The sequence below is a fragment of the Chlorocebus sabaeus genome, chromosome 8 (genome assembly GCF_047675955.1).
Source record: "Chlorocebus sabaeus isolate Y175 chromosome 8, mChlSab1.0.hap1, whole genome shotgun sequence".
In the NCBI taxonomy this organism is placed as follows: Eukaryota; Metazoa; Chordata; class Mammalia; order Primates; family Cercopithecidae; genus Chlorocebus; species Chlorocebus sabaeus.
Genome location: NC_132911.1, coordinates 57,466,398 through 57,494,146, shown reverse-complemented (window position 1 = coordinate 57,494,146; position 27,749 = coordinate 57,466,398). Strand labels below are relative to the sequence as shown.

The window sequence follows — 27,749 nt, the reverse complement described above, 5'->3', positions numbered from 1 at the left end:
GGCAAGGACCGGCCGGCCTGGGGCGGGCGCACCAGCCGAGCTCTCTGCCCGCGGGTCCCCAGCGCCCAGCCGTGTCCCGGCGGCGTCCCGCCCCGCCCCGCCCCGCGGAGCCGCCACCAGTAGTGGGAGCCGCGCACTGAGAGGCGGGGACTGCGCTCAGCGGAACAGCAGCCCTGGGACCGAGAGTGGGGCCGGGGTCCGAGATCAGGTGACGCCAAGAGCTGAGTGGGACTCTTGAGCGCGCGGTTCAGCACCTACCAGGGCGTCCCCTAAATTACCTCGCCTTCGCCTGTCTCTGGGAACCAGAGGTAAGCTTTGGGCTTTCGAGGCGCAGTTCTAGCTAGACCTCCGTTCTGGGAGGTGGGAAAGGGGCTTGACCCTGGGGGCTCAGATAGGCAGTCTGGGGACAGTTCCACCAGGGGCTGGTGCCTAGAAATGGTGAGGGAGGCACCCCAGGAGCTGAGAGAGAAGGAGTGAGCGCTCTTCTCCCCTCTCTGGCACCCAGCGGCGCGCCTGCTGGCCGAGAAAGAAGCGAGAAGTCTGTCCTCCCTGTCCTGTTCCCGGCGACTTGCGGCCAGGGTGGGGGTCCGCAGGCTCCGGGTCCCCAGCGGCGCCAGCCAGGGCGGGGGCAAAGTTTGCCTCTCCGCGTCCAGCCGGTTCTCTCGCTTCCGCAACCCCGCAGGTGCCGCCTGTGCTGGTCTTCCCGCTGCAGCCGCCCCACCATGGACTCCCCGGTCCAGATCTTCCGCGGGGAGCCGGGCCCTACCTGCGCCCCGAGCGCCTGCCTGCCCCCCAACAGCAGCGCCTGGTTTCCCGGCTGGGCCGAGCTCGACAGCAACCGCAGCGCCGGCTCGGAGGACGCGCAGCTGGAGCCCGCGCACATCTCCCCGGCCATCCCAGTCATCATCACGGCGGTCTACTCCGTGGTGTTCGTTGTGGGTTTGGTGGGCAACTCGCTGGTGATGTTCGTGATCATCCGGTGAGCGCGGGGTCGGCGCGGCGCGGGGGGCTGGGCAGGGCAGGGAGTGAGGGTCGGGCCCCGCCACTGTAGCGGCGGTGGGGGCAGCTAGCCAGGCGATGGGAACTCTGTTCTGTGAAGGATGCTGGAAGTGCTACAGGGCGGCCTCCTAGAAGAGGTGAAGGATTTTCTGGGAGTTTCTGGTGGAGTGCTGAGAGGTTCACACAGGCGAATCCGAGCGGCCAGGGGCATCTGGAAGATTTCAGAGTGACCCCCCCGACTCCACCCTAGGGCCCAGCGTTTCTGCTGAAAACTCTATGAGCAGGGCAAGGTGCCAGAGTGCTGACAACAGGGTCAGGGTCTCCTGGTGAAGGGGTTAATCCATTTACCTGGTTGCCTGCGCCAGTTCGTAGCACTTTGTTTTGCCCTTTGCAAATATTTCTTAAGAAAAATTTCAAGCCCACCCAATGCACTGAAGATAATTCCGAATTTCCTGTGACTCCTCAGTCTGGTGTTTTGGCTTATGAAACAAAAGCTGATATATGATCTAGCATTGTTGATATGCATATAGGAGCCTTTTTAGTACCAAATGTCATCCCATTTGTTAGGAATATCAGTAAATAATATTTATCTTCTAAAGCATGGCCTGTGGAGCTTTTCAAAAACTGCTTTGCTGTTTTTTTTTTTTTTTCCACCATGAGAAATTGAAGGTTTTATTTTATTATTATTTTTTTGTGTGTGGAAATTTCTTTAGGTCAACTTCCAATAATAAATATCCCAATGTCCACGTATATGCTAATTTTCTGGTAAGCAAAGTGATTCTGACTTTAAGAAAGAAAAACGAGAAAAGAAAAACCTAACTTTGTTCTGCACTCTTCTTAAGATAGATGTGTTTCCTTTTCTGGAAGCACTAGAGTTTTGTCAACACACCTGTGAGAGGGAGTAGGACACTTGTGTTCCTTTGAGGAGTCTCTGTGAAATAAGGGTGGGGTGCAAGTCACCCTGGCTAGGGACTCTGAAAGGATGAATAACTGATTTTTTTTAAAGCTTGATTTTAGTTTTGAAACAAGCCTTTTGTTTATTATGAACTTTAGCAACCATATCATGAATGATAGCATAAATCTTTCCCTTGGAATATTATCATAATAAAAATACTGCTTTATCTTTTGTTTTTTATTTTGTTTTGTTTGCTTGAGAATGTCAGGTCTTTTATTCCTATGTATGCTCTGACATTAAAAACCATCATTTAAGTCTCCAAACACTTATTATAAAGCTCATTATACCAACAACTAGTGTTTATAGCTTGGTGCCCTTGTTTTTCATAATTGCCTTTTGCATTTCGCAGGAATTCTATCCATGATGAGTAAAGGTTATAGAAGAAGGTAATATTTTAAAAGTAAATTGTTTGTCCAAGTCATTAGTAATCTCAGGGCTGGCCTCCACTAAAGAGACAATTAGACAAAAGAAAAGACAACTGTATTTTAATTTAATTAAAATTTTTAGGACATCTTTGGTACAGAAGCCATTTTTTTTGGTGGTGGGGTAATAGAAACATTGTTACACAAAAGAAAGCTCTAAGAAAAAAAAAATTAGCTCTGTTTCTACCCATATCATATTTGGGTGCTCAAGTAAAACAGATACATATTATTGTTATTTGAATGAGCCCCTGAAGTCTCCAGTTTGAAAAGAGCTTTGTAGTTGCTCTACAACCTTTTACAGACTAGGATTAAAAAGAATGAAGAATCCTAAAATAACATTTAGATGTTATGTGCAAATATAACTCCGTGGGGAACATTTGACATGGAAGAAGGAAAAAAAATCCTGTGGATTAGCTAGGACTTTTAATGGATAGATTTCCCAAAGATATCCAACACTAAAGTGTGTTATAAGGGGATAAGTTCAGCTAAAATTATAAAAGGAGTTGGATAGTTCACATACATTGTTCTCCATTCTTCCACTGCATTCTCAATACTTAAAGGTTACATTTGATGATAAACGAAAAGCGAAGAGTTCTACTGCCATCCTGGAGTGCCAACCTACTGAAATCTAGCTAGTTCACTTATGGCTAGGGCACATACATCTCAAGTTCTTCACAAGTAAAAGGTTAATGTCTAGTGAACCTAGTTCACTTAAGTCTATAGCTAAGAGGGAAAAGGAGTATTTAGCATTATTTCATAATGATAGATGGTTCAAGGATTGAAAAATAAAACCTTTGAAGAAGAATTGATGTACTTGGGTTTATTTATCTTAGGAAATGAAGAGACTGAAGTTGGAGAGAGGGTGGCATAAAATGGCTTGCGTTGTGATCATCAGGCTTGAGTGCAAACCAGGGTGTGGAGGCCCCGCAGCCCTTGTAACTGAAGAGACTGAGTAGCTGTGCTTGAAAGATAGAGGATACTATTTTAAAATATTTTACATGGGAAGGGCTCCTAGCATAGTTCAATCTCATAGAAAATAATTGTAGAAATGGAACTTAGATGGTCAGAGTGTGGGCAGGCGCAATCTAGACTGTTCAGCTCAGACCTGGGGAGGCAGACCTGTGGAAAAAGATTTGGCTACTTTTAGGCCTGCCTTACAAATAGTTTTTCCCACCTCAGGTCCCTGGAGTGCTGCCTCATATCTTCTGATTTAAAGTTTCAAGAGTTCTCATCATTTAGTGTGTACCAACGGACATAATCCCTTGATAATTAGGGCACATTAACTTTCACTGTGGAGACCTTAAAATGTAAATGCTCCAGCCTCCTCACTCACCAGGCTTTGGAGTTTGTGGTTGTTGGGTGTGAATAGGGGTGTGACCCTCAGGATTCTTTTTTTTTTTTTTTTTGAGACACAGTCTGGCTCTGTTGCCCAGGCTGGAGTGCAGTGGCATGATCTCAGCTCACTGCAACCTCTGCCCCCAAGGCTCAAGCGATTCTCTCACCTCAGCCTCCTGAGTAGCAAGGATTACAAGCATGCACCACCATGCCCAGCTAACTTTTGGTAGAGATGGGGTTTCACCATGTTGTGCAGGCTGGTCTCAAACTCCTGACCTCAAGTGATCTGCCGGCCTTGGCCTCCCAAAGTGCTGGGATTACAGGTGTGAGCCACTACACTCAGCTGACCATCAGGATTCTAATCCTGTGGTCTCATGACTTCCTCCTGTGCAGGATTCCCCCGTGCAGTCTTCATTTTTTATTAATTAATGAACACCATGACACCCACAACCCTCTGCCCTGCCAGAGGCAGCCCTACCTCTGACATTGTAAACATCCATTCTCCCACTCTTACCACAACTGCATACATGTTCGACTCTCCCCTCCCTTAAAGAAGGTGACTGACACTTAATGAACACTTAATATGTGTCAAGCAGGTAAAGCTACCTTCTTCACATGAATTATTTAATCTTCGCAACTATAGGTATATCATTACCATACCCACTTAATAGATGAGGAAACTAAAGCACAAAAGATTGAAATAAACTAAGGTCACACCTGGGTAACTCACGGGGCCAGAATGATCCCAGCGGCCTGACCATAGATCCTGCGCTCTTACCCATTCTGCTTCTCATTTCCCACCATACCACTCCTGCAAATGTTTGGATTCTTTCTTTCCAGGAGGTTCTACATTTTCTCCCAGACTATCTCTTTTTCTCTTCCCCATCCTAGACTCCATGAGCTATCACTTAAAGCTCTGTCTTGACAACACACTCAAGTGTCCTGCCTTCTTGTACTTCTGCCAGTGTCTTCCACTAAAGCCTTAACCCTTGATCAAGCCAGTAACCTACCTTCCTTATTCCTATACCCAGCTAGTTGGATGCTGTTGGATAAAATCAATTTTATCTTTGTCAAGACAAAGTCACCACCTTCAAGTATATCTGACCCTAATTCTCCCTAGACATTTTTCTGTGCCCCTCTTCTATTTTCCAGAAAGAGCCAATTCCTTCTTTCATTTCCCATTTTAAAAAATGAATTCAAATCTACACTTATTCCAAACCCTCCACCTGATCATATTCTCTTCATGGTCATATTCTTTACTCTCTTTATCATATTCCCTTCATGAGTGGTCTTACCCAGTAGTTCACCAAGACACTGGAGTGCAGCCCTCAGGAACACTGCTTCTCTACATACGCACACTGGCAGCCACCCTCCCTGCATCTGTTTTGTCTCACAGGAATTTTCTCCTTCCTTCTATCCAAGGCTAATTCCTGCTCCTGGGTTTTGAAGCTCGTTGCCTTCTGGGGTCTTTACCATATAAGCTATCTCCTTTCTACTGTGTCTGCAATCTCTCCCTCTTCACCTGCTCTTCAGCACATGAACATACCCAAGCGTCTGTCATCTTACAAATAATCAACAACCCACTGTCCACCAACCCTCCATTTTCCTCATTTCCTTAGCTAATGTCCTTTCATCCTTCTGCCTGTCATGGGTAGGCAAGCTTCTTGGAGGAATAATCCCTCCTCTTTGTTTCCTTTTCTTCCACCCGGTCCTCTGCCCTGAGCATTTGAGCTCCCCCCATGCTCCTTCACCAAAGCCCTGGTGTGTGTTTCAGATGCTTGTTTTAGGTCACTTTCACTTGGTTTGTGTGGAGGGTCTGGCATGCTTGGGTGACCTTAGGGCCTCACTTTCTCGAATAGCACCCTCTTCTTGGCTTCCCCCGCATCCTCTGGCATTCTCCTTGCCCCCCTGCACAGATTGCCCTTCCTCTGATGTTTCCTAAATGCTCATGTTCTTCAGAGCCTTCTCAGCCCTCTTCTGTCCTCACTTTGCACATTCTCTGTATTAGTCATGGATCAGCCGAAGAAGCAGGACCAGTAGGGGATGTCCATGTTAAGAAATTTCTCACAAAAAAGTGGCATAGCTGACTGTGGGACTGGCTAAGATAGGAAGTCAGGAGAGACAAGCTGCTGCTCTCCAGGCAGGATTTCTCCTTCCTCAGGGAGCTTCGGCTCCGCTTTTAAGGTTTTCACTGATTGGATCAGGCCGCATTTTCAGATTACCTAGGATGATCTCCCTTGCTTAAAGTCAATGATTATGGACTCTAATCACACCTACAAAACACCTTTGCAGCAGCACTGAGATGAGTATTTGAAAACCTGGGGACTATAGCCCGGCCAAAGTGACTCATCAAACTGACAATCACACTCCCTTTCAATGGTTTCATCCATTCTTGTGGCCATAACTGTCAGGTACATTCTGACAAATCCTAAATCTAATTCTCTGTCTCTCTCCCAGTTATCCATTCCTTTCTGCAGACTCAGCTGGCCTCCTTCCTTCTAAATGGCTCATTGTGATGATCTCCCTGGCACTTCAGGTTTCTAGAGCCTCCATTAGTTTGCTGAGGCTGCCATAACAAAGCACCACAGACTGGGTGGGTTAAGCAACCCCTGTTGTTGACTGTCTCACAGTTCTGGAGGCCAGAAGCCTGAGATCAAGGTGTCTGCAGGGCTTTCCCTGAGGCCCAAGGCCTCTCTCCTCGGCCTATAGATGCTGCCTTCTCCCTGTAACTTCACATAGCCTTTGCCCTACACATCTGTGTCCTAATCTCTTCTTATGAGGACACCAGTCATATCAGACTGGGACCCACCCATATGGTCTCATTTACCTTAATTATCTCTTTAAAGCTCCTGTCTCCAAATGCAGTCAGCCCTCATTCTATATCTGTGAATTCTGCATTCATGGATTCAACCAATCATGGCTGAAAAATGTTTTTTTTTTTAAATTGCACCTGTACTGAAGATGTACAGACTTTCTTTCTTGTCATTATTCCATAAACAGTAGAGTATAACAACTATTTACATAACCTTTGCATTGTAGTAGGTATTATAAGTAATCTTGAGGATCTGCATAAGTTACATGCAAACACCACCTCATTTTATGTCAGGGACGGGAGCATCCATGGATTTTGGATCCGACGGGGAGTCCTGGAACCAATCCCCCAAGGATACCGAGGCAGGACTGTACAGTCACATTCTGAAGTACTGGGGCTTAGGACTTCAACATAGGAATTTTGGGAGGGCATGGTTCAGCTCAGAACACTGCCCATCCTCTTTCTGTTCTCCTTAAGAGGGCACTCTGTCAAGCTTCAGTTTTCACAACAATTATGTATATGTTCTCGTTTTGTTTATTTTTGTAAATTAAATGTAAGCATAAACAAGAAAAATTTGTTAAGAAAAATAGGAGGAATCAGACAATTCTTTGATCCTTGGTCTTAAGTTTAGCCTCTTCCTTTTCTCATTAGTTGTAATTAATTTGTTGCTGTCAGAATACAGACCTATAGGGTTCCATTTCTCGTGAACCATCCTCTGGGAGACCTTTGCTTCCCTACAGTTCAGCCTCAGCAGTATTGAAACCTCCCCAAAGGGAGAACTTTGTAAGGGGCCTAGAAGAAAACAAAACTGCAAAGGTACTATGGAAATGGTTACATTTCCTGACCTCAAATTTCTGCACCAAAGGGAGCCAACTCACCCAAACTTGCTAGGCATAGAGCTTGGTCCTTATAAAAATACTCATCTTCTTGCTTATAAATAGTGGGATACAGTGTTTCTTCCCCAATCCACTGAACAGAAGTTCCAGGCTTCCTCTGCTGGGATCATCCTAGGCTATGTGCCATTTACTGACTCATTCAAGTCACCCCTGAGCCAGTCTGGGCCTCATGGTTGTTCTTTTCTCAGTCTCACCAAAACTATGTGGCTGTCTTGGAACTAGAGAAGTGTGGGACGGAATGGGGTGACAGAGTGTCTGGCACAATGCCTGCCTCTTCTCTCCCAAGTTTCTTCTTCTTCCTCCTTGAAGTACCTGTTGTAATCACTGTTGAATTACTGATAAATTGTTGTAATCACTGTTAAATTACCTGTTGTAAACACAACTGTAGTTGTGTGTACATACATGTTCCACATTCTCACAAGTGTCAACATAGCCTACCTTAGATAATATCACCAAATCACATGTACAGAGGCATTCAAAAAAAGCAGAGGTACAATATCGTACCTGTATAATTCACCAATGGCTGTTCCCTACAGGACACCAGTCTTATTTTAGGCTTTGGTTAATATAGTATGTTCTAATTTTTCTTGAAACTGTCTTTAATTTCTTGATCCTGTCTTTAAACAGTTTCTTTAATACAAATGTAGCAAAAATAACTTCAGAAATTATTTTCAAGAGACTATCTTTCATTTCTCAAAGTAATTTGTATACATTTGACAATCTTTTGAAAGAGAGAATTACAACTGCTTACATGGATTAACCAAATTATTTTCTCCCCTGTGGCATGTGTGATCGCAGATGGAGGCCAAAGCCTTGTGGCACTGTTTTCAGGGATCAGAGACTATACAACTGCAGAGAGAGAGAGAGAGAGAGAGAGAGAGAGAGTGAGCGCAAGAATTCAAGAAACCAGTTGGGTGATCAGGTATAGAGCTCCTAAACTTTAATAGACTCCAGGCAAAACTGTAGCCTTCAAAATCATTTCTTGATTTGTTGACTTTACGTGTTTTCTGATGCCTGTCTCAGAGTTAGTTTCAGAAGGAATTTGCTTCTCACTGGTACAGAATAGCTCCTCTCCATGACTCATTCAGCTGCATCTCATCAGCAGCAATATTTTCATGTGGCTGTGCAGTTGGCACCTCCCTTCATTCCCGATTAACTTGGATGCACTTAATTGTCGTGGCCCCAGGAGTCTCTGTGTTCAGCTAAAAACCTCAAATTGTATGGCTGCAGAACAGTTGCCTTTTGAAGGTTTAGCTTATGTGGTTTCAGTGGTGCAAGTAATACATGCTTAGAATCATATTAACAAGAGATGGTTTCAGAATAACATTTATTTATTCCTCAACAGAAAGATCAGCACTCGTCCCTTTTTTTCCCTTTCTTTGGAGGGGATGCAGGTTTATGTATTTGGTAAGGAAGGCTTATATATGAAGAATAGATTTTAGGAGGGGGATAATACTGTAAATGGCTTGTTTAACACTTGCCTTCTCCATTGGCCAAGCAGGTTGGAATTTCAATGGAGGACAACAAAACCATGTGATGAATTCAGAGATCCCAAAGGAACTGGTTTGAAGTGGGCAGGGAAGCCTTGGATTAAGAATGGCTGGAGTTACATGCAGTCAGAGATCAGCTATGACAGGACTGATTTTCAGAGCTCCTGTTGAGCTCACACAAATTCACAACACACCTATGAAATGAAGATTGTTAGAACTCGTTTACAGTTGAGGAAATCAACTACAGAGGTTTAATGAACTGCCCAAGGGCAGGCAATTGTTAAATGATCAATCCAGTATCACAGCCCAATTTGCTTAGCCCTGAATCTTCTCAGCGCCCTCTGCCTGACTGGGTTGCTTCCTGTCCAGTGGAGGACTGGCTTCATGGGAAGAGGGCAGCACAGGAGGGCCATCATCCCCCTCTCCATGTGCCCACACTCTGTGGCTTGCTCTGACTTAGGTCAGGTTTCTGTATAAAAATAGGAAAATTAACTTTAAGTATCCATATACTGCTAGGCATCCAGGTAGTTGTGCCCTAGGAAAGTGCACGCCAGTTATTAGCGAGGTGCCATTTTCTTACAGGTGCTGTTGGGCGTGAGAAGTGCTCACCCTGCATGTACCCCTGAATGCACTAGAACATTCCTTCTGGGGGTCCAGAGGCGCATGATTCCCCAGCCGGGATAACTGAGAGGAGGAGCTTAGCAGTTCCCGGGGGCACTGCCTGTTCCCGTGGAATCATCGCTTCCAGTTACCCTTCCTTCCTTGCTTGCTGCCACTCTGCATGGACAGCCTGCCCCTGCACAGGGCTGTGCATCCGGATCCTGATCGCACGTGGCTGCCTGCTGTTCTCTTGATGGCTTTGCACTTTGCATGCAGGAGAGTGATTCTGGAGAGCTGCAAGGGCCTGGCTCCTATGTGAGCATGACTCCTTCAGAATACTACAGACTGAGGGATATCAAAGTCAGATCCTTTGAGAAGCAGTGAATTTAATTTCCTTATCTTTCCTTTCCATTTTCCTTGCTTTCTCTTTTTGCTTTTTTTCTCTTTTCCTTTCCTTTTCTTTTCTTTTCTTTTACCTTTCTTTTTAAGCAGACAAACAAACATAGAATCTGTCTCTTTGTCGCCCAGGCTGGGTGCAGTGGAGCGATCAAACCATCCTCCTGCCTCTGCCTCCCTCCTTTCTTTTCTAAAATTAATAAACTACTGCCCCTTTAGAAAAAAAAAACCCTACAATTTCAATAGTAAATAACCCAGAAGAGCGTATAGAAGTTAATTTCATTGAGGTGAACGGAAACTAACTGAAAATTTTAATGAAACAATCTATGTTTTTAAGTAAGTTCCACTGAGAAGTGACATCAGCACGGTCATCAATCTTCATTTTATTTTTATTTTTTAAACAGACTTTCAAAAAAGCGGTTTTAGCTTCACAGAAAAATGGAAGGGAAGTTACAGTTCCCATATACCCCATGCCCCCACACATGCACAGTCTCCATTCTCACATTCCCCCAGAGTGGGGCATTTGTGGGACCGATGAGCCTGCATTTACACATCATCACCCAGAGGCCATACTTTACATCAGGGTTCATTATTTCCCCCCCCAAGATTTGGTGAGGCATAACTGACAAATAAAAATTACATATATTAAACATGTACAACATGGTAATTTGATACACATTAATTTGTGATTACCACAGATTACACAGCCATTACCACACACAGTTACCATTTTGTGTGTGTATGGTGTGTGTTGGGGGGGGTGAGTACACTTAAGATCTACTCAGTCAGCAAATTTCAAGATAAGCAATACAGTATTGTTGATGCTAGTCCCTGTTGTACATTGGATCCCCTGAATTTTTTCATCTTATACTGAAGCTTTGTATCCTTTGACCAGTACTCTCCGTTTCCCCCACTGTTTCTGATCATTTTGCACATAAAATCTAGAATGTCATGCATCTGGAAGACATGCCCAGGAAAATGCTCGTTGGCCATACAGAGAAAAGAGCTCCCAAACTCATCTCTCATCATGCTCATCTTCCATCATTTGTGAAAAAGGACTGCATTTTCCCTGCTGCTGCAGAGCTTTCCTCCCAATGAGTTTGGTGTCCTGGGCATCTTTGGATTCCAAGGGCAACTCTAGTGTTGTAAGAGAGCTCCCAGCTTCCTGTGGGTCAGTGGCATTTGATCACATTTGTGTTTTCACCAAACAGCATTTGTTCAGGTGCATTCTATGGACCTTTAGGTTTTTGCTGTATTAAAGGAATCTATTTAGAAAATCACCAGGGCTTTTGTTTCGTTTTGTTTCCTGTTTCTTTTTTACTATACTGGAGCTGAAGTTTGAATTCCCACTCTCACTAGTTTGTGGTTTCAAGCAAGTCAACTACTCCCTTTTAACTCAGTTTCCCCACCCCCAAAAATGGGCCTATGGAAAAATTCCAGAATGTACATGACATTGTTTTGTCCATTGAGGAGTAGTACTTAATGTATTATTACAGTATTTCTGCCTGGGCCTTGCCCTGTTTCTCATGCTAAATGTTTTCTACCCTCATGATGCATACGTGACCATCCTCATCAGAATGCTTTTTAATCTTGAACTGCAGGAAGTGGCAGTATTTATTTCTCTGATAAAATACCTGATTTTTAAAGAAACTTGGAATAAGACAAGCCTGAGTTCCTTTACTTATTACATATAGATTCCAAGAACTGAAAAACAGAGAGTATTTTTAAGATGTTTTCTCAATCTTTTTTTCTTCAGAAGAAAGTGGGGGCAGTGGTATCTTACGGGGTTGTGATATGGCATATTAGGGCTGTGGTAGGTAATGAATAATAACAGTAACAATAGCAGGAGCAGTCATGTGACAATGAAGGCTGGCGTTCACTAAGCAATTATCAAGTACCAGTCTGGTGCTAAGTAATTTTATGCATGTCTCATTTAATCATTATGACAACTTCATCAGACAATATGAAATTCCCCAAACAGTGTCTGTCACATAATGTCATCAATAAATGTTAAAGTGATTTTTTTCCTTCTGGTTTTCAGGGCCCTCTGTGGCCTGACACTACTGTTCCATCCCAGGCAGCCACCTGTGACTCCTCAGCAGGATCCCTGAACCAGGAAATCCATTTCCTCATTGACTCTGAATGAGACACTAGCCAGAAAACTTCTCTCTCTGTCCAAATCTTTTTCAAAGCTCAAGATCCTGCTAAGTTTTCTCTTCAAAATGTGTCCTGATTTCCTCACTACACAGCAATCTTTCGCTTCCATGTATTCCTATAGTTCACATTAGAATCTGGTCTCAGTTTAAAAGATCCTCAGAGCCAGGGTCTATATACTGAGTTTTTCAGTCGTCCTCGAAGTCTAGTATATTGCTACTTATGGGGTAGGGATTTAGAAACATGTTAAAAGAAATGAAAGGGTAAAAACAGGGGAGGAGCCATGCACATAACTGGAGAGGGAAGAGAGAGTGCATGCGTTACCATGGGGGACAAGTGCAAGGGAAGACCCAGAATAACTGAAATCAGTGCAACTGAAAGTGTGTTGGTTTGAAAGGTATATGGTAATCAGTCGTCAAGATTAAAGGCATATTATACTATTGTCATGAAGGTAAAAAGGAGTTCCTGATTAAAGAAGCATCACTGAAATTTAAAAAACAGAAGACAAACCTAGGCAATGCACCTCAACAGCAAAGCATGCTAATAATCCAATAATTACCTCTTCTACCTCCTGCATATTGTCTGAGTACAGCCGTGCATGGAAAGGACAGAAAGTCCTGAGGGTGCCGTGTTGCAGGGTCAGCTCTGCCTTCTCAAGTGCCACCTTTCTAGCGTGGTGAGTGTCACGTCTTCCCAGAAACCCTGCCTGGTGACATTGGTTCCTGACATCTCAGCAGATAACTTTGTTCCCCTCACCATCACACAAGCACCAGTGGCTGCCAATTTTGAAGCCACCCCTCATTTCTCTGTAAAGAGAAGTACACTAGGATGGTCTTGAGTTAAGGTGTCATTGGGGAGCATTTCTAAGTCTCTGGAACACCCTCCGCCCTGTTGCCTGGCCACCATAGCCTTCCCCGTGCTCACAACTCAAGTTCCCTAGGTAAGCCCTCTTTCCCGGCCTGCCCCTCACGTCCCATTCCATGCACTGTACTGTTGTTTTCAGGTCTGTTATGTTGTCAGTTTAGCGAGGACAGCCCACGGACTTTGCTCTTTTCATACCATATGCTTCTGCGGTGTGTATGCCCAAAAGTGCAGCCATGAGCTGCCACCCCACTTCCAGCTCCTCCACACAAGCCAGAACTTCCCACCCAGATGGTGCCATTTTGCTTGAAATGCTTGTGAATTTTTGTAAAGCAGTGTGGGTGAAATGGAAAATAATTTCATATCATAGCGTAATGAGAAAGCTTGCTTGTTTTTTCAGTGGTGGACATACAATGAATGAAAAGACTGGCTAATTCTGTTGCGGTTAGATACAAACAATACCCGGGCTCAACCAGACTGCCTCTGAGCGTCACAGCCTTGCTTTATATTCACATTCACAGAGTAGTCCAGTGTAGTACACAGAAGACTATCTATAAATATTCATTGAAGTCATAGTTTATTCATTACTTTTAATTATACTCTATGAGTTCTCCCCTTCTAGTGTTATAGGTTTATAAGCGTGTGTCTTCCAGAAACCTGGAAGAGGGGCCCTGCCTTGCCATCCCTTGCAGATCCTCCCACTGAGGTCCTGCCTCTGCTGACACCAAACAAATCACTTAACTTACCTGAGCCTGACTTTCTTCAGCTATATGAGGGAAAACACATAAGTCTCTCAGGGAAACTAGAAGGGCAGTAGTTTTGAGAATCAAGCAAGACACGTGGAAGTCAAAATACTGGATTTTGCAAATTACAAAGTGCTGGGGAGATGTAAGAACACACGAATTGGGATCAAACCCCTAGGTTTAAATTTCTGCTGTGCCTTTTATAGTTATATCACTTTGAAAAATTTTAAAGAAAATCCTGTGATTCTTAGTCACTTCATCTATAGAATACCAATACCTACCACGTGAAGTGACTGTGAGGACGAAATGAGACAAAGCTTGGGGAACGCCTGGCAGAGGGCCTGACGCGGGTACTTCAGAAACGTGGTCAGTGTGATTACTGCCTATGCTCATCTCTCTGAGATCTGAAGATGGGGTTTGAATTCTTTACATGTTCAAGTCTTACGCAGTTTCATACATCTATTGGCTATAAATATTTTGAAAAACTAAAATCAAGCTATTACTCTACATTGTGTGACTACTTAAAGATGCACATTACATTTTATGGTAATTTATGCATCATTCCATTCATGTTCTTTGTGTCCAGTCCTGGGGCTCATTTTTATTCTCACCTTTTATATTTAAGCTGACTTGGGTAAATATGACCATGGATGTTACCTAGAAACTATATTCTTTTCTGCTTCCTGTGGTAACTGGTGGCTTCCACCCACGTAAGGAGGGAGGTGGGAGTTGGGGAAGATGACATAGATTAGACATGCTGTCTGGTTCAGGTGCATTCATTCATTACCCCTGGAACACTGTGACATAAATATTATAGTTTCCATTTTACAATTGGGGAAACTGAGGCTCAGGGCGGTTAAGGACCCTCTAAAGTATACTTGTTAGTTTGAAAATTAAGGACGAGGACCCAGGTCTGCCTAAGTTTATAGCATAAAGAATGCCACTCTGACTTCATAAAGAAAGAGGGGGAATATCAGGGTCACAAAATACAAGAGCAGGAGTCAGATTCCTGCTGGAATCCTTGCTAGTATCGGGGGTTTGGGGGTGGGAGGAGTTGAAAGAGTAGAAGGTAGGTTTGTAAGATGCATTTTTTTTTTCAAACATAAAACCATATTTTTAAGAAAATATCTGAATGGATAGCATTTCAGTCTTTCTCGTTAGAAACATGTGGCTCCTTCTCAGTAACGGTCCTTGCTTGGCTACCTCTGTTTTTGTAAAGCCTGTGCTATGAGACCTTGGCCATCCATGTTTAGTCACTTTCTAAAACTTATAGGTCACTTAATAATGTCTGAATAGAAAGTATAAAGGCAAAACACATTTTTAAATAAACTCCTCGCTTTCCAGATTAAATCACTCTTTAGTAAACAGAACATCCAATTGGAAATCAACAAATACCAACTCTAGTACCCGTCTTCACAATGCCTTCCCGGCTGGCCCCAAACACAGCCACTTCCTAATGAGCAGAGATGGGAGGTGGGGAGGAAAGGCAGCAGATACTGAGGCTGGAGTGTGATTCTGTGCGTCAGGCCATCTACTGCCCTTGTCTTATGTACTGTGAGTTAGGTTTTATGATTCTTATTTAGCAGGCACTGAAACGCAGATAAGTCATTCTCTGAGTTCAGACTCAGGACTGTCTGAGTTCACATGAGACCACACTGCCTCCAAGAGGAGCCAGGGCTGTTCTGTTCTATCATGAAATGTTCAGAGTTGTTTCTCATGTGGAAATTCATGTATCAAATGGGGCACACTTGCATTGTGACAAGGTCTTCAAATCTGAGGCTGTAGAAAGTAATCGACATTTGGATTTTCCCAACATATTTCAGCTCTTGACTTTTGAAAACCTGATGGTATGGTTTGGAACTTTTATTTAATGCTCTATGGATATTTGACGAAGCATTCTCTAAGCAAAACAACCCTCTGAATTCAGTCTTAGTTGAAAATGAAGTTGTCCTAAACATCATGTTATGATGTAAAGAATAACTCAGGCATAAAAGCAATCTTTCTCACCTACCTTGAAAATTACTCTTCCCTCAATTGGAAGATGAGACATATTATGTGCTTAGAAAATATCTCAAGGAGTAAAGAAAGAATTATTTCTCTCCTTCTGTACCATACTATGCTTAGTGCTATGACACGTGTAAGAGCAGGATTCAACCCGCTTTATTTACATAACATATTTAAAATGACAAATTAATGGTGCACTGGAGAACAAAAATCAGCAAACCTAATTGTGTTTCAGTGATTGCAACCGAACATATATCAAAATGAAAACCATTTTGTAGTTTCAAATGACATCATAATTATAATGATTGATTTCTCAAAATAACTCTGAGGAAAAATATGTTTTAAACAAGTCAAAGAAAATGAATATAGTGTTTGAAAAATGCTCAAAGCCAAGCGACTCTGGGCAGGATTAAGATGAATTGTCAGCCACAAAATAAAGACCTGTATTATATGCAATGCTAGATCTATATGTCTATTCATCTATCTCTGCTATCTTCTGTATCTTCTTTATTTAAATGTTTTAAAGCAGTAGAATAAACAATAAAGTCGGAGATCTTTGTCCATTTTTCCTATCAATGTCTAAAACAGTCCTTTCACATGTTAGACCGTCAATGAATGTAAGAATAATTGAATGAAGAAGCAAAATCAGTAATACAAAGGCTATCACAAACACATTCACCTTATGGGTTTGACTTGAAAATGGAGGGAAATGCTATTGTTTCTTTTCTTTTAGATACACAAAGATGAAGACAGCAACCAACATTTACATATTTAACCTGGCTTTGGCAGACGCTTTAGTTACTACAACCATGCCCTTCCAGAGTACGGTCTACTTGATGAATTCCTGGCCTTTTGGGGATGTGCTGTGCAAGATAGTAATTTCCATTGATTACTACAACATGTTCACCAGCATCTTCACCTTGACCATGATGAGTGTGGACCGCTACATTGCCGTGTGCCACCCCGTGAAGGCTTTGGACTTCCGCACGCCCTTGAAGGCAAAGATCATCAATATCTGCATCTGGCTGCTGTCGTCATCTGTTGGCATCTCCGCAATAGTCCTTGGAGGCACCAAAGTCAGGGAAGGTAAGAGCAGTCATTTTCATTCCATTCATAAAAATGTAGCTTCAAATTATAGAGACCTTTAATTTGAGAGTGAGTAGGCCATATATCTAGTAGAAATCGATGCCAAAAGACGATGGAAATGTAGTGCCTAAATCCATGGAAGATGAGAAATAGAACAATTTTGTGTCTTTTTCCACCTCTAAACACAGAATGCAATCATGACATTGCCAGAAGAGAGATGCCTGACCTGTCTCCTCTTCTGGCAATGCCTAGTAGAAAGTGGAGGGGTGAGGATGAGGTAAGAAACCACAGGCATGTGGAATTTTAAAGTACAACCTGGCAATTCTAGGATGTACCTTCTCACTCCTTTTTTTTCTCTTTAACAAGGGATATAAATCATTGGCGACATATGCTTGTTCTTTCCTCTTTTATTCCTAAAGGATAACCTCCAAATCACTATTTCTAACAGCTTTGACTGTAGGCCATTCAAAATCAAGTTAGCAGATGGATGGTAGTTACAGATGAGCAGAACCACTTGATTTTGGACATATCAGGTTTTACCCCATGCAAACCAGCCAATATATATATTTTTTGAGACGGAGCCTCACTCTGTCACCAGGCTAGATAGAGTACAGTGACGCGATCTTGGCTCACTGCAACCTCTGCCTCCCAAGTTCAACCAATTCTCCTGCCTCAGCCTCCCGAGTAGCTGGGACTACAGGCACACGCCACCATACCCGGCCAATTTTTTTTTTTTTTAGTAGAGACAGGGTTTCACCGTGTTGGCCAGGATGGTCTCAATCTCTTGACCTTGTGATCTGCCTGCCTCGGCCTCCCAAAGTGCTGGGATTGCAGGCGTGAGCCACCGTGCCCTCCCCCACGTTGATGTTTTTCCTGTATTTCTAGGGCAGTAGTTCTTACTCTTGGCTGCACATTGGAATCACCTGGGTACTTTAGAAAACACTGCTGCCTGCATCTCACCCCTGAAGGGTCTGATTTAATTAACCTGGGGTATAGCTTGGGTGTCAAGATTTTTGAGCTCTCCCCAGGTGACTGTGACCTGCAACCAAGGTAAGAGGTACTGTTCTAGGAGTTTTGCTTTACTAGCAAAATATAAAGGTATGGAAAGCATCTTTGTTGCTCATAGAAATTGATGATGGGGAGGCGAGCAGAGTAGTCACTCTAGGCCTTACTCATGCTGTTTAATGCTCCAGCAGGTATGTAAATGCTCCAGTTTATTAGGGGATTCATAATACCTGTGATAGCAGATAACTGAGTGTATATAGTGAGGACTTTCCAGGTCATAGTGAAAGGGCAAGACGCTAAAATCATAGCTTGTCTTGCATGATACATGGTTTGTTTGCGTTTAGACTTTATTTAGGTTTCAGTTGACAGTTTTAGGTTCATAGCAAAACTGAGCAGAAAGCATAGAGAGCTTCCATTTACCTCCATTTACCCCACACAGGCACATCCTCCCCCACAGAGTGGTACATTTATTATAGCTGCTGAACCCACACTGACGCGTTCTCACCCAGAGCCTGGAGTTTACAGGAGGGCTCACTCTCCAGGTTATGCGTCCTGTGGGTTTGGACAAATGTATAATGACTGTATTCATTGTTTTTTAATGAAGCTGATCTTTTCCCTCTGAAACTACAAAATGAATTTCTAGCATAGCCACAGCAGGTGTCAAGCTATACTACCAGGCAAATTTTAAGAAATGCCCAACTTTCTTTATTGTATCTGCATTTTAAAATATGATTAATCACACATAGGATTTTGTTTCTTCATGCCTACAGTGCCTACAGTGAATAGAAATAAAGTGCAAGAAACTCTTTTGAGGCAAAGCTTTCACTTTGTGAACGTAAAATGTTGACTCTAATATTTTCCATACTGTAGTATATGTGTGTGTACTAAGTGAGGATTTATAGTCCGCTCTTACTTTTATTATAGTAGCTAGGACTTATTATAATCGCTGTAAGCAGAAACAGTATATTCTTAACAAAATGAATACCCACAAGAAAAGCTTTAGTTTAGCTATTAGAACTAACTCTATAATTATGACAAGCATGAGATGCTGGAACAGGAGCCATCAGAAGCCGCAGCCCTCTGATATTAATACATAAGGAAACGAAAGTCTGCTTGTTGAACTGAGGCAGTTGTATGGATACTTCAACCTGAAAATGCCCCCTTCTTCCTGAAACAGAACATTTAATAAAAATGGCATGCTTGGACAGGAATTTCTTTTTTAAAAAATGCTTAGTTTTTATGGATTCATAATAGTTGTACATATTTAGTGGGTACCAGCACTATTTTGATACAAGCAAACAATGTGTAATGATCAAATTAGGGTAATTGGGATATTCATCACCTCAAGTATTTATCATTTGTTTGCGTTAGGAACATTATAATTTCACTCTTTTAGTTATTTTGAAATATATAATAAATTATTGTTAACTGTAGTCACCCTCTTGTGCTACCGAACATGATCCTTTTTCTTCGAAGTGTATTTCGTATGCATTAACCAACCCTGTATATCCCCCTCCCCACGACTCTTCCCAACCTGTGGTCACCACTAGAGGTTCTATTCTCCATCTCTGTAAGTTCAGGGTGTTTTTTTAACCTCCCAAATATGATGCTTGATGACATGTGATATTTGTCTTTCTGTACCTGGCTTGATCCCCTTAGCATAACGTGAAGTGCACTGGAATTCTTGTTGCGTCAGCACTCTCTTTATGCTACAAATTCAGCTTCATTGACATTTCTGGAGGATATTTCCAACTCTGTAATGGAACGTTTGTTTCCCAAAGTCTTGTAAAGTAGCCGTTGTTGATTATTTCACCCAGTCATCTAATACTTAACATCTCCCACTACATGCAAGACAGTTTGTTTGGGAGGAAGCTGAGCCTCGGAGTTAAAGGTCTATCCAAATTAAACAGCAGCCCTGTGTGGCTTCTGCTTAGCTTAGCTTAGCCAGTGACTTTTCCATAATAACTACTGTAATTAGGACACACTTTCGAGGGTTTGTTATTCATGTGGTATGTATTTGTTTGTTCATTTATTTAACAATTTATTCTCTTTATGCACCACATGTTCCAAGTACTACCCTAGGTGTCAGGGATTCAATATTGATTAAGGCAGGCTGGATTTCTCCACCAAGGCAGTTCACGTTCTAGATGGAGAGAAAAACTTTAGGAAGATAACACACAATTACAGATCAGACAAGCTTCTGTCTAGGAAATTGGGTGAGTATAACATGTAGACAAAGTATAAGTTACCGGGGAGAGGACCATTTAAGAGACAGATCTCCATCTAAACATCTCTGAAGTGACATATAAGCTGAGGTCAGCCACAAGAAAGAGCTAATGCTGAAAACAAAAGCTAAGCAGAAGAAAACAAACCAAACCATGGTCCGTACTTCCAAGGAAACTCTTCTACCAGATTCAACAAACAAGTAAAAACCCAGAATAGAATATTTATATTGAACTCAGATTTTTTTTTCATGTGTCACTCATCAACAGTTGTGTAATGGGTATCTTATATTCTATGATAAATGATAATAGTAGTGATTTTAAAATAATTTACCATAAACACTAAAGCAAAAGTTAATAGTCTTCATAGTACTATTACTTTGGACAATGACTTTTTAAAAAATCAAAAACGACAAATTTCTCTGGAAGTGTTCATTTACTACTCCAAGGTTTGATCTGGTGTTTCATTGATACATGAAGGTCTCTAAGATAGTTATCTTTATTAATTGTCCAAAATGATTATATCCTTTTTATTTTAAAGTATATGTAATTAAAATTCTAGTAAGATGGGATGTTCTATTATCCCAGTCTATTAAGAGTGAATTAAAATGTTTTAGAAAACATTAATAAAGCTGTTTTGCTATTTAAAAAATATTCATGTGCAATTTTTGAAGACGATTTTTCCAATGTCAGAAGAAAATATTTTCATTATAGTAATCATACTCACGGTGTTGCTCATGACTACCTTGTCTGTGAGGAAGGACCAGGGCAAAGAGAGCTCTCTCTGTGCTCGCTGACTGCTCGGGGCAGGGGTTGGAAATGTGGGCTGGCTGGTGTTTGGGGAACGGCGAGCCCATGGACCCCCATTAAAATAGTTTAGAAGGTGTCCATCCTGAGTCCCTGGTCTTCTTAACATTAAGGCTACTCCAAAGAGAATACTACCCAGCAAAGAGAAGCAGAGCAAATAAAGCAATTTTCTAAGTAATCACATACAAATGTTTGTTTTATCTGAGTTACATAATAATGTTGGTAAAAATGAAAATAAATGTGCCTGATGTACTCAGAATTCCCTTGATGATGATGATGATTCTCCCCCACCTCCTCCAAGGGTTTTACTTGTGTTTCAGTAATGCCCTTAATCACGAGTGTCATTGGTTCCATTAAATCACAATACCTGAGTCATATTTAAACAAATTTCATATCAATTTTTGTTGACCCACATAATGATTTCCTGTAAACCAGTTAATGTTTTTCAAACAAGTTGGCTTTTGTTAAATTCAGTGGCTAGATTTGAAATATTTAGTCATTTATTACAAATACACATTAGCTTTTTTATTGCCAGAGCCTTAGGTCTGGTAGAAGTATTAATGAATGGAAATAGAAATAAGTACTCATGCTATACATCAACTCTTTACCTCTTCTGCAAGCCATCAATGTCAAATCAACTTCTGCAGCTAGATGAGCAAGATTGTCAGCTAATCTTAATTCTACAGTATTGTGTATGTTACCAGTAAACAGTGACTGTCATCATTGTTCCATGCACAAAGATTAAGATGGCTAATAAAATACAGAATTCATTAGTAATTTGGTGATCTACTTCAGGTAATGTCATCTTACCATAATGGGACCATTGCAATAAAAGGTATTAAAATTCACATTTAAAACACTTTGCAGCCACGGTAATAACAATAACAGGTTTCTGTGTTGTGGTTTTTATTGCCCTCCTCCAGACGTGGATGTCATCGAGTGTTCCTTGCAGTTCCCAGATGATGACTACTCCTGGTGGGACCTCTTCATGAAGATCTGCGTCTTCGTCTTTGCTTTTGTGATCCCTGTCCTCATCATCATTGTCTGCTACACCCTGATGATCCTGCGTCTCAAGAGCGTCCGGCTCCTTTCTGGCTCCCGAGAGAAAGATCGCAACCTGCGTAGGATCACCAGATTGGTCCTGGTGGTGGTGGCGGTCTTCATCGTCTGCTGGACCCCCATTCACATATTCATCCTGGTGGAGGCTCTGGGGAGCACCTCCCACAGCACAGCTGCTCTCTCCAGCTATTACTTCTGCATCGCCTTAGGCTATACCAACAGTAGCCTGAATCCCATTCTCTACGCCTTTCTTGATGAAAACTTTAAGCGGTGTTTCCGGGACTTCTGCTTTCCACTGAAGATGAGGATGGAGCGGCAGAGCACTAGCAGAGTCCGAAATACAGTTCAGGATCCTGCTTACCTGAGGGACGTCGATGGGATCAATAAACCAGTATGACTAGTCGTGGAGATGTCTTCGTACAGTTCTTCAGGAAGAGAGGAGTTCAATGATCTGGGTTTAACTCAGATCACTACTGCGGTCTGACATGAAAAGATAGAATTTTAAATAAACTTTTAGAGATCTCATGGTCTGAAGTCATCAGATGCAGACCACGTTCGTGATCAGTGGAAACATCAAGGATGAAAGATCCATGCAACACATGCACCTCTTCTCTAGGGTACAGAAGTGAGGCAGACCCTCAGTTCCTCTGATGAACGAGGGAACCCATCTTTTCCTTCTGGTTTCCTAGATAAGGTTCAGCACCCGTCTGCTGTGGCTTTCCTATGAAATGTAGTTTCAAAGCTCGGTTTAAGAAAAAAGGAAAAGAAAAAACATTGCTTTCAGAGCTCAGTGGGTATCCAGTCCAGATGTTTAACAATGACAGCAATGACCTCCAAGGGAATGAGAACTATTTCCAGGGTTCGTGCCCAGCCCACTGTATGCTATGTGGACACGCATTTCATGTGGCTGTGTGGTGAGAATTCCAGCTTATGTATGGCTTGGACCCACATCTGAGGAATCTGATGTTCACTTATACCAGAACATTATCTTGCTATTTATGAAATTATTTAAACATTCAAAAGGTTGTTTTTAACATGGTTTAATTTCTCGAAAACTACAGTTTTTTTTTTTTTTCTTAGCATGCTATTCAGGTAGACAGTCTTATAATAAAGCATGTCCCATTGTCAAGAAACAAAATAGTGTGAATATCACTGAAAATATATATAGTATCTTCTGTAAATAATAGTACATGTGCAAATAAGGAATAGACTTGCCTCCCAGCCAGGCGATTTCCTGAGGGCACACTAGTGATATCCCCTGAGTTGCTAAGTTGATGCTGAGAAATTTTGCTGGGAATTAGTCATGGCATGATCTCTTTCAGACTCCCTGAATACCATTTAGTCCTGTAACAGTGCTCATAACTCATGTGTTAATGAATCACAAAGGTTTCAGCTAGCTCCCAGGTTGTAGCCTTAGCAGGATCTAGTTTATTTGCCACATCTCTTTATGAATATATAGCGATTCGCAGATCCTCTCTATTCACGGAGAGGAAGGTGTTTTGCTTCTGTAGATCTCAAGGTACTATTCTGTGGCTCTCAGCAGGAAGTAGAATTGTTCCTAAATGTGTGCTGAATGAGGACATGATGTCCCTCCTGGTGCCAGGACACATCCTGCATGGCATTCTGTGAAGGGCATACCTGCTGAGGATAATGCCAGGAGCAGCACATTTAGGGTAATTTTGCTAAAACTTCCAGATGACATATAAATTCCCTCTTTTTCCCCCTGAAACTTACCATTTCAGAGGTAATGGCTTTTTCTGTAATTTGCTTGAGAAGAAAAAAGGGATAATTTAGAAATAACACTCATCTCCAAGCCTATATAGTATTAGCGCAGCATCCTCTGGAATTTAATAGAAAAAATGAATATATAGCCCTATGTAACTACAGACATCATTAAAACTGTTAGGTTCTGTTCACCATGCACTTTCTTGGTGGTGTATGTACTCTCACGTTTTGGAAACAAAACCTTGCATTGAAGGTTTTACACATGGCTTCAGAATGTTACTCTGACAATGTTTGCCTCTACTCCAGATTATCATGGCACCGAACGCAGATGACATATGGCAGAATGAAAGTGATTTCTCCTAATGAAAATGAAGTGCTCTTTTGAGTATTTCTTGTTTTATTGAAATTCCTGGCTGCCCTTGTATTTTTATAACTGAATGTAAACAGGAATGGCTTAAATACTGGTTTCCACTAATCCCATAGTAAAAAATCTTGGCTATGGTATAGGAAGGATATCTATATAGATGATAGTTCCAGAAACAAGCCCTGGTGAAACAGGAAATATAAAAACTTCTTTATGGAACAGGAAAACCCAAAAGACTTTCTCGTCAGATTCCTTTCCAGTGCAAAATATAACAGAGATAGGATTGTGAGATGAAATCAGAGTAGTGTGTTTCCTTTAATTTTTTCTGTCTTCTTCTTGTTTTGTTTGTTTGTTTGTTTGTTTTAGAGACAGAGTCTTACTCTGTTGCCCAGGCTGGAGTGCAGTAGTGTGGTCTTGGCTCACTGTAACCTCTACCTCCTGGGTTCAAGTGATTCTCCTGCCTCTGCCTCCTGAGTAGCTGGGATTACAGGCATGCACCACTACACCTGGCTAATTTTTGTACTTTTAGTAGAGACGGGGTTTCACCATATAGTGCAGGCTGGTCTCGAACTCCTGACCTCTGAATATTCAGCTGCCTCAGCCTCCCAAAGTGCTGGGATTATAAGTGTGAGTGGCCACACCTGGCCTGTTTCTTTTAAGTTAGCGCTTCACATGCTCTCACAGCATTAATTGCCATGATTGGTTTGCCTGATTTTCCTGCATCTCCTCATATGTAAGTCTGCAACCCAAGGAAAGAATAGTAGCTTGTGTGTGTCCACAAAGGGTGTCCAAGCTTCTTGATTCTTGTTAATACCGACTTCCCAACATTGAAAAACGAGCGAAGAAGGGAATATCATTTTAGGGTACTGCTTTAAAGGAATAATAGAGTAAACAACGTGGTAGGGAAAATACCACTTGCACAAATGTATTTCTTTGTCAAAGCGTGTACATACTTTCTTTATGTCCTATGTCCTGATGTGAAGCAGGGATCACATTGCCATTTATTCATTGTTCCAGGCAGTGCATTTGTTCAAACCCCTCTGGCTCTCTGATATCTCTCATCTCTTGATGTTCCTATTCTCTGACCTCAACAGGGAGGACACTGTCTGTTGTGTCTCTTTGAGACCAGAACTGCATGTGTTTAACCTTCAGATCCATTCTCTGCATGAACCCTATCTTTCCACCCTGGTAAGAAGATCTAGAAGACAGGTCCTAGCGAGGGGTCAGAGAAGACACAGAGAAATGAACCAGCCATGCAGGGGCAGCACTGAGGAGGAAACCCCCCACTGTAACTGGGAGGAGAGTGGAAACACTCTTCGTGTCTCAGAGTAGTTACCAATCTAAGAGCATCCCTCGAGTTTAAGTCAAAACTCCAGGCTTAATACTAAAAATAATACATCATTTGGGAAAATAGCTTGGAGAAAAAAAATCAATAAAGAGTCACATAAAATCTTAAGAAAATGGTTCTATTCTGTGAAATATTACTGAGAAATAAAGTTCTTAAACCTGTATAACTATTGTGAGACAATTTATAGGTGTTTCATCTAGTCCTGGGACGAAATAAGATGACTCACGCAAATGCAGGGAGCACATTAGCTGACTTTAAATTGGAACATTGTAAAGAGAAAGCTGTGAAAGGTTGTGTGTCCTGTCAATGAGATTTATTTTCTAACCAAGAGCTATTTGGATGATTCAGTGTAAATCTGAAAATCACATCCAAAAAGGATATAACCCAGCTTCCTTAAGGCAATTTTCTTCTCTGAGATAAGAGTAGACTCATATGTTCTTTACTAGAATGTATATTATTTTATCTTGTACTTTAAAAGATGATAATTATGCATTGTATATACAATTGTGTGCCTTGCAATAAAATCAAAATTGTACCTGCTAAAAATCATGACAGTCAATTATTGTGGTAAATTATTTATTCTGTAATTACTTCAGTGATGCTGCACTTCAACAAGAACAATGGAAAGTGTTTCTCAAAACTATAAGGGTTACTCTAACTTTCCATCCATGACAATGTTGTGGGTAATTAGTGGATAGAAACAAAATATATGGGGATCCAAACTGTGATCTTTAGTTTCCAGACCTATGAGTTGTGGGGATCTAAACTGTGGTCTTTAATTCCCAGACCTGTGAATTGCTTAGGATAATTCACCTGTTTTCACAATAATGCTGCGAGGACCCCAGGATCAATGTGACCTACTGCCCTCACAATGAAAATCCACTTTTTTCACTACAGAAACATGCAAAATTCAAAATCAAACTGTTCCATCAACAAAAGCATAACGAAATAGCAACTCCACCTAGAAGCACAAGCAGCCCCTGCCCTGCTCCCAGTACAATACAACCACATCCCTGCCAAGAATGATCTGTTTCTGTGTTCTAAACCACATGGTATTTTATACACAAAGAACAACTTAAAACCCAGTATTTCGACAAAAGAAAGATTTGTGGAAGTAGAAGCAAAACTTAGGCTTGGGAAGTAAAAAGGGACTCATCTTGCTAATTGGGAAGAACACACTACTAAGTCCTAGTCTCTTTTCAAAACAAAGCAAATTTCTTATTCCTGTTTATCTTTGATTGGTAAGTCAATTTCATAATGGATTGGAGTGCAAGTGTGGTAGGGGCCTCCACTTCCATTTTTAGTGGAATCTTTGGTTGCTTAATGAAATAAGGATACAAATAAGTTAGAAAAGGTCTAAGGAAATAAGAGAGCAAACAGTTTTTCATCTGAATTAGTATCCTTTCTTTGCACTGGTTGTTGGGTATTTGGGTATATAAATTCTGAATATGGAATATAATTAGAAACTTATTTCCTAAAGAAAAATTTAATATATCTGGGGAGAAAACTCAATATATAGCAAGTTTTAGGCCTTATAATATCTTCTTTATGATTAATTGGGAGCACTATACCTTCCTCACATTGATGCTGATGGTCCCCATGTTTGTGAAAACTAGTGACAACATAAAACAAATGAACAAACAGGACAGTTACTTTTTTTTCAATAACTTGTGTTTGAGAGAATATTCAGTATATTCATGTATTTTTGTCAGGAACTGTGCTAGATTCTGAATATACAGTGGTGGTAAACAAAACAGACACCCCCCCCCCCCCTTTTCTTAGTGCTTTACTAGTGGATTTATTAGTGTCTTAAGTGGCCAAACACATTTTTGATCTTACAGTCTACAAATGACAAGCAATTAAGCAAGTAACTGCAATATATTGCAACAGCAGCACAAATTTTAGTACAACATAACCTATTCTAAAAGGTCTATTGTAACCAAAAAGCAGGTTAGTTGCTTGCTGAATGCAGAGTCCAGTTAGGGAGAGTGAGATCTGATATTAAAAAAAAGGTGAATTTATTCAGAAGCTAGCCTGGGGAAGGGCACAAAGCACCCTGCATTTAAATGTGCTGCTTCACTTTGGGAGCAGAAAGAGGGCACTTTTATAAGATAGGGGAGTAAATGAGCTAGGGAAGGCAGCCCCCTGCTACTGGGCAGTTATATACTGGGCAGTTGAGTTGGTACCTTCCTGGGCAGAAATAAGTTGCAAAAGTGACCAAGTGGGCATGCTTTTGACATGCTTTCCTGAGGTGACCCCCTGGAGGTGAGGGTTCCCTGGGGCATGCTTTGGTCTGCAAATCCACTGTCAAGGAGAGATCTTGTAGCACATAGATGAACTTGCCCTGTGGAGAATGTCTGGCCAGGGGAGGTGAAAGGTGGCATTTGCATTTCTAAAGGAATAAGTGGGAAGAAGGGAGTAGAGGTAAGGGGGAAAGAAGAAAAGAAGAAAAAATAACAAAAAAAA

At 41.8% G+C, this 27,749-nt stretch overlaps 1 protein-coding gene across 1 annotated transcript; it reads left to right on the top strand.

Annotated features, from left to right (window-relative positions):
* Positions 1–113: 113 nt before the first annotated feature.
* On the top strand, positions 114–25,810 carry OPRK1 (opioid receptor kappa 1). The gene is made up of 4 exons (XM_008000627.3): positions 114–308; positions 683–979; positions 16,401–16,753; positions 21,711–25,810. The coding sequence occupies exons 2-4, from the start codon at positions 723–725 to the stop codon at positions 22,241–22,243; spliced, it is 1,143 nt and encodes a 380-aa protein (XP_007998818.2). The 5' UTR covers positions 114–308; positions 683–722; the 3' UTR covers positions 22,244–25,810.
* The last annotated feature ends 1,939 nt before the right edge of the window (positions 25,811–27,749 follow it).